Below are 7,267 nucleotides of genomic sequence, written 5' to 3' on the forward strand. Positions count from 1 at the left end.
GGGGGGGGGGGGGGAGCGGCGGGAACGATGGTGTTTTGGTGCACGGCAGGTGAGCAGGTAGGCAGAACAAGGCGTGACTGGGCGCCTTGCAAACGATGCCGCCTGTGTTGACAGGCTGGGCCAGCCCTGCTTTCTTCCATGCAGTGTCAAAAGGCCGCGTGCCAGCCATCTCTGGCTGACATTGTGATGCTCACCCGCTCCAGCCAAAAAGTGTGGACGTCTCAATCTGGGCCCGGGTGTAGGGGTCGTTGCCAACCAGGCAGCCAAAGACGCAGCCCTTGAGAGGGAACTCCTGACCAACGGTGGGCGGTGTGGTCCTGTCGGGTGGGGGGCAGACCGTTGACGCGTTGATTGGGTGGGCTTCGGCGAGCGGGTGGGCTTTGGTGAGCGGGTGCTGGTGGCTGGCTCTGTTTCGCTGGCGCTTGCACGCTGCCACGCGTTGGCGCCTTGCTCACTTCTCAGCCAAACCCCTGTGCCTTATTCCTACGCACTTGTTCCACATGGTTGCAAAGTACTGCTTGGGCTTGGACTGCAAGTCGTTGCAGTAGTCCAGGATGTTGCGGAAACCGGCAGGCTTCTCCCAGGGCTTGCAGGTGCCTGCAGGGGAAGGTGGGGCAGTCCGGGCAGCTCAGGCAAGCCGATGTCACCCGAACTCGTTGTGCAGGAGCACAGCCGCTGTTAGGGTAGGCTGACGTTGCAAGAATGGACGAGACAATGAGCGCACAGGCCATCAAGGGTACAGCGGCGCAGCCGATGGGATTGTGCGCAGGCAAGGAGGCAGGCAGGGCCAAAGGCAGCCGCACCTGAAGGAGCGCCTGTTGGGTTGCTGGGTGCTGCAGAGGGATAGACGGGGTCGGTCGGCCGGCCAGGCTGGCTCCGGTCGCGGGGCGCCGGCTTGGGGATGACCCCAAACACGGCGCTGCCGATGCGGCCGACGGCGGGGACCATCCGGCGCCCCACGAAATCGCCGATGTGGTTGATGAACACCCCGCCACCGGCGGTTGAGTTGAGGGCGTATGGGGGGCTGCCGTCAGCGCCCTCGACGAATTTGGCCACGCGCGTGATCGCGTGGTTGGCCACGGTGCGGATTGGCTGGGAGAGGCGGTACCCGGGCCCGTCCACAAAGTCTGAGATACGTGCGACAACGCCCCGCGCCGCCGCACGCGGCGCGGCGACCTGCTGCGCTACGGGGCCCTCGATCTGGACCGAGACGCTCTCGAAGGCCCGCGCGAGGGCGCCGGTCAGGGGCGCCGTCGCGTCCGCGACGGGGCCGTCGAGGATGGCGCCCTTGGAGTTGATGCGTTGGTTGACGAGCCTGATGACAGGCCGCAAGGCCTCCCGGACGGGGTGGCCGTCGGTTACCAGGGCTCCGTACTTGTCAAAAAAGTGGTGAGAGGGGAGCACCAAGAGGGGCTCGATCACCTTGTCGGCCGCGTCCTGGGCCGCATTGATGTGGGCCGCCAGCGCGTCGGCGGCGGGGAACAAGGCGGGCCCCACGGCAGCGACGCCGGCGGCGAGCGCCGCGTCCACCGCCGCCGCCGTCGCGTTGATCGCGCGCGCGGCGGCGGCGCCGGCCGCTTTTTTTGCCCGGCCGGCCGTGGCGTCGATGGTGCGGGTGACCGCCTCTGCGAAGCTGACGGCCTTTGGCTCCACCACATCCGTCACATGTTTGACCAACGGCTGCACAACATTGACTGAGCCCGCCTTGGACACGACCGCGTCGCCGGCGGACTTCAGCGCCGCGCGCGCGGGGTCGGCGGCAGCTGCGAGGCGCGACGCGACCGATGCCGACAAGCTGTGCTTTGCGGGGCCGGCGGCGGTGCTGAAGCTGTTGTATGTGGACGTGATGTCGGCGCCGAGCTGGGCGCTGGCGTTCTGCAGCTTGCCCAGCGCAGTGCCCAGCAGAGGGTCCGCCGCCTGGTCTCTGTTCCCGCTGCTGGCCACGGCTGCTGCAAGGCTGGCGGCGACCAGGGCTGCCCAGAGCAGCCCATTGCGCGACGTGCGCCCAAACAGCGCACGCCGCATCTAGGAGGGCGGGTAGGGCGTGTCACAGAAGCAGCGATTATAAAGCACTCTTATGCAGTGGCCTTTCACAATGTATCGAGCCTGTCGGTGCAGTTCGTGCAGGCGTCTGGCGCGTTTGGGCCGCGTGGCGGATGCAAGCACTGCCGCACCCGCGCGCAGCTTGTGGCGCCGTGCAGCCAGCAAGCCGTTTAAAGCATCAGAGATGCTGGTTGTCAATACTTGACACCTGTCGCACCTTGTGTTTGACGCCCCGCACAAGAAGACTGCGCGGCTGCCACCGCGCGCTGCGCACGACGAGACGTAAATGACAAACCTAGCAGATAACTCTCAACTTTGATATCGAAACAACTAAACCGAACCCCGGAGGAGTGGCAACGGAACAAAGGAATCGGGCGGCTACAAAACGGCAGGGTGATGATGAGCGCCCCTCAACGACGACGTAGGCTGGTTGTGCGGCATGAGGAACCAATTGTGGGGTGAAGCATTTTGTAATATGGAGGCGCCACACTGCTCGCCAACGCCGCAGCAACAGGCCCTTGTCACTGATGAAGCCCCGTGCAAACGGATCCCAGCCTTTGCAGCCATGCAGGAACCGTGAAGAGATCATGAAACCCTTGAAAGCACACGGCAATGGCTCTGTGGCAGGCGCAGGTGCTTCTTGCCCAGGTTGTGCCGCGGTGCCCGCGGTGCGCCTTCGGGCCCCTGCTTCTGCGACACGAGCTGCTCGTGTCAATCATCGAATGTATGCATGACTTCCAAGATTTAGGATAGGAACAAGAAGCGTGCCTGTCAAAGTGGTGGTGTTCACTTGGGTGTCATACCACCCAAGCCTTCCATGGCAGCACATCAGAATCCCTGCTCAGAGACAGGCCGCCCCAGCTGCAAGACAGGCTTGCAGGCTGTGCACAACATGCATTTGGTGCTGTCAGGTCCTGTAGCTGACACCGATGTTGCACTGAGCCACAGACCAGCGACATCTATCTGGATTACACACCCATGTGTCCATGGGTGCCGCCAGCTGACCCTTCCCTTCCATAGCAGTCACCTGATGACTGAAGCAAGCCTGACCTCACCTCCTTTAGACAATCATCGGTGTGCTCTCTTGAAAATATACAAGTACAATCCACCGTGCCTGCGTACAGCACGGTCCAGCGGAATCGATCATCCTGATCTCGTGATGTAGAGGGGCGTAGTTGCTGCGGAACATGATATATATTGCTTAGCCTGGCTGGATTTTGGATCATGCAGCCTCGCGGTGAGTTGCTTCGCCCTCTGATACCACTGTAGAGCAAAGACCCGCCCATCGGGACCTCGAAAGAATATAATATTCAACTGGAAGGTATCCCTGAAGAAGAGGCCGCGATCAGGTTGCTCTGCTGCACGATGGACTCCAGTTTTGCAGTGCGTGCTTCGCCGCTGCTGGTCTCACCCGCCCCCACAGGGGACGGCGGCTTTGTGCCCCTCGCAGCTGTGTACGATGAGTGGGCTGCGATTGCTGTATGGTGAGTGCTTGCCTGCTATTGGTGAAGTGCCAGCCACGGCATCGCTGACTGCCTGTAAGGCAGTGGGGTTGACCTCGTATTGACATGCATGAACGCCTTGCTTTCCCACACATGCACAGCGCGGCGGCGGCCATCTGGGCCGTGCCGCACCTGCAGCTGTGGCTGCTGCCGTCCCTGCCTGTTGGTGCGGCGCTGCTGCTGCTCGTGGGCGGTGCTGTTGGGGCCTGCTGCCTGGCAGGCCTGCTGGTGAGGCGGGGCGGTGCATGCTGCGGCTGGGTGCCAGGGGTTTCACGCGAATGCAAGCCACAATGCTAAATGTGTGCGGCTGCGCTTGGCTTGAGGGCGTGCGGCGTGGCTGCTTGCATTCACAAGTGACAATCCTTTTGCTTTTCAGGAGCCCAGAGTAGATGTTTTAGCCCCAGAATGGGGTGAGACGCCACCACCACCACCTATGCCCGCAGCTGCTGCTTTTTTACGCGCTCACGGTTCCGGCGGCGCCTCCAGCATGCGGCGCTCCCGCTGCGGCCCCTCTCCAGCCGGCGCAGCCGCAGCGCGACCAGGAGCGTGCGAGCGACGCGCCGCCGGCGCGCGCCCCGGACGGCGTCGCCAGCTTCGGCCCCCTCCTGCGCGCGCGCGAGCGCTACGGCGGCCGCATCTGGACAGTCGCCGCCGCCGACTGGCGGCGGGCGTCCGAGGCGGAGGCGCCGCAGGAGTTCCCGCCCAGAAGTTTTGGGGAGGGGGCGGTGGCTATGCAGTGGAGCGGTCGGCTGAGGGGCGCCAGCCTGAGGCTCTTGAGGGACGGGCCGGGGGCACCAGGGCAGCCCGAAAAGGTGGGAACAAGGGTGCTGTTTTGGGGATTTCTTTTGGGGGGGAGGGGGGGCAGGTGGGAGGCTGGCGTGGGCGCTCGCTGAACGCCAGTGCAGGCGGAAGTGCCAGTGACGTGTCCAGGCAGAATGCATGAAGTGTGGCATGGCCGGTGGGGGTGCTTTCACACAACTCAGCGGGCGCCTGGTGCGGCCTTCCAGCAGCTGGCGTCGCGCAGCAGCGCCACACGGGCGTATGGCCCTCACGCGTGCCCCTGCGCCCTCCCTTTGCACGCTAGGCGCGAGTCTCGCTGGCGGGCTGCGGCGTGCGCGTCGCGTCGGAGTGCCTGCGCGGCAGCAAAGGCACCTGGTGGAAGAAGGGGCCCCTCGAGATCCGCCACCCAGACGGGCGCCCGCTGCTGGCTGGCTGCAGCACTCTGTTCCTCTTCGCGCCGGACGGTGCGTTTGGCGGTTCGATCCCGGGCGAGCGCGGCGTTTTTTTTGCGTCTGTGCGCGCAGACGCACAGGACGCCAGATGGTCGCCTCGAAAACGGTGCAGGGTCGGGTAGGGGATCCTCCAGGCCGTGCTCAACTCTACCGCGCCGCGCCTCCCCCCCCCCTTACCAAATCTGAGCAGGCGCCGCCAAGGAGCAGTGGCACTCGGCGCTGCTCTGGGCCTGCGGCGACCCCGGGGACGTGCGCCGCGCCGGGGCGCTTTACAGCGCTTTCTGCCGCGACGCGCGCGCCCGGCTCGCGGCGGCGGCCGCGCCGGAGGGCGGGAGCGACCTCGGGTGGAGGAGTGAGTCTGTGAGGGGCGAATCCTCGCCCGCTCTGAGGCGTGAGCGAGGCGCGGGTCATCGCTGGCTTTGCCGTGCGCGTATCTACTCGCTGAGGGAATGCCACGCGTCTTGTGATAAGCAGACAGTCCGATTCTACCTGGCCCCGGGCCGTCTGTCGTCAACTGGCAAACGCCGCTCCGCCCTGCAGGCTTGGAGCCCCCGCGCCTCTCCCGTCGCGCCCTGCTCCGCCCCGCCCGCGACACCGGCAGCCCCGGCTGCGGCGCGTGCGGCAGCGGCGGCCGGGCGTCGCCGGCCGGGCTCGGCGGGGCGGCGGGGTCGCCCGCGGCGGTCTCTGCGTCGTCCCTCTGCCACCGCCTGGGCGACGTCGGCTCTCAGGGCGCCATGCCAGCTGACACAGGGTGCGCCCGCTGCCTTAGCTGATGCAGCGCAGCGCCGGGCAATGTCTGCTGCCCCCTTTGCACGCGCATGCAAGCAGAAGCGGGCAACCGCGCGGGACGCTGTAGCAATCCTAGTCCTGATCTCCAAGCACGAACCCCTAAATCTCCGTGCGGCCATCCTATGACCTGCCATGCCCCAGGGCCGAACTGACGACACTGCTATCTCAAGCGGAGTCCGACGTTGCAGCCGCAGCCCCCATGCGCGCCCTGCCCGTCGGGCCCTCATCGCCGTGCCCGCCTGTCACGGCGGAGGCCGCTGGGCGGGCCGCGGCGGCAAGGAAAGCCGCCGCCACGGCGACGCCGCGGGTGACGCTGGAGGCGGGCGACCGCCCGTCTGGCGCGCAGTCGCCGCGGCGCGAGGACGGGGGGGCGGCGGAGGAGGCGGCGTTCGGGGGCTGCGGGGTGGTGCAGCAGCGGCGCGTCGGGCTGCCGGACTCTGATCCTGGGTTCAGGGCGGAGGCGAGGGTGGAGCTGCCTGGAAGGTGTGCATGCGCGTGTGTGGGTTTGTGTGTGCGCATGAGTGTGAGTGAATGAGTGTGTGTGTGTGTGTGTGTGTGTCCGCTCGCGCGTGTGTGTGCAGGCCTGCACACGCATGCGTGTCATTGTGTGAACATGCACACATCTATGTTTCCAAACACACATGCATGTCAGGGTATTTTTGTGTGTGTGTGTGTGTATGTGTATGTGTGTACGTGTGTGTGTGTGTGTGTTGTTTGTGTATGTACATGCATGTGTGCGCACATTGACCGTGCCGCCAACACCCTGCCAGGCAGGCTGCTGGCGGCAGCGGCAAGCTGGTCTTGCTGGGGGGCTGCATGGCGGCACGGACGCAATCAAAAGCATGCAATGGCCCGGCTTTCAATCACCCATGCTGCCACGCCACTGCACTTGGGCCCCGCGGTCTGCCCTGCACACCAGGGCGGCACTCAGCGATGACTGCCCTTCGGCCCCACAGCCAGCCGCTGACAGCAGCGCCGCCGCCGCTGCGGCCGCGGCGCCCTCTCGGCAGGCCGCGGCGCCGCGGCCGCTGTCACAGGCTGCGTCCGAAGCGTCCCTGGGCGCCGGCTGCGTGGCGGCGGCGGTGGCGGCGAGCAAGCAGCTGGTGTGGCAGGAGGCGGCGCATCTTGCGGCTGGTGGCGACAGACAGGTGGGCGAGGGCCTGGGCGGGCAGGGCTTCAATGCTCCCTAGGGCTGCAATGCAGTGGCCATGTGACAAGCCTTGAATTGGTGTCTTATGGTCCGGCTCTGAGTATCTTTGATTTCAAGGCTCATGGGTTTTAACTTCAAGGCTCATGGGCTCATCTGGCTGGCCTCTGCCTATGACGACTCCCACTACTGTGCCGTGCGCAGGCCGGCGCGGCGTCTCCAGCCCCCGACATCCCTCGCGCCCAACCGGCCGCCGCCCGCGCCACTACGCCCCCGCCGCCGCTCGCCGGCGCCAACGCGCTGCTCTGGCGCGTCGCATTTGAGCTGCTGCGCAGCCGCGAGCTCGAGTCCCGCCTTGCGGCCGCCCTGCAGCGGCGCCTTGACGAGATCAAGCGTCCCTCGTACCTCCACAAACTCAACCTCGTATCGCTCGATCTGGGGAGCTCCGCGCCGGTGCTTACGGGACTGAGGGCCGCAAGCTGCCCGCTGGGGCGCCACGCGGGCGGCGGCGCGGCGCCGCAGCTGCAGGTGCAGGTGTTGTACGAGGGGCGCGC

The 7,267-nt window shown here is 66.1% G+C and overlaps 2 protein-coding genes across 2 annotated transcripts; one reads left to right on the top strand and one right to left on the bottom strand.

Moving 5' to 3' along the window:
- Positions 1 to 190: 190 nt before the first annotated feature.
- MNEG_3026 (hypothetical protein) lies at positions 191 to 2,025 on the bottom strand (the record flags this gene model as incomplete). The annotated part of the gene is made up of 3 exons (XM_014048500.1): positions 191 to 317; positions 492 to 597; positions 804 to 2,025. 3 exons carry the CDS (start codon positions 2,023 to 2,025, stop codon positions 191 to 193), a joined length of 1,455 nt encoding a protein of 484 aa, XP_013903954.1.
- Positions 2,026 to 3,267: 1,242 nt separating this feature from the next.
- MNEG_3027 (hypothetical protein) lies at positions 3,268 to 6,756 on the top strand (the record flags this gene model as incomplete). Its single annotated transcript, XM_014048501.1, has 7 exons — positions 3,268 to 3,280; positions 3,467 to 3,527; positions 3,647 to 3,773; positions 4,064 to 4,357; positions 4,630 to 4,789; positions 4,968 to 5,129; positions 6,527 to 6,756. 7 exons carry the CDS (start codon positions 3,268 to 3,270, stop codon positions 6,754 to 6,756), a joined length of 1,047 nt encoding a protein of 348 aa, XP_013903955.1.
- Between the last annotated feature and the right edge of the window lie 511 nt (positions 6,757 to 7,267).

Source organism: Monoraphidium neglectum (genome assembly GCF_000611645.1).
Source record: "Monoraphidium neglectum strain SAG 48.87 unplaced genomic scaffold scaffold00365, whole genome shotgun sequence".
Classification (NCBI taxonomy): domain Eukaryota; kingdom Viridiplantae; phylum Chlorophyta; class Chlorophyceae; order Sphaeropleales; family Selenastraceae; genus Monoraphidium; species Monoraphidium neglectum.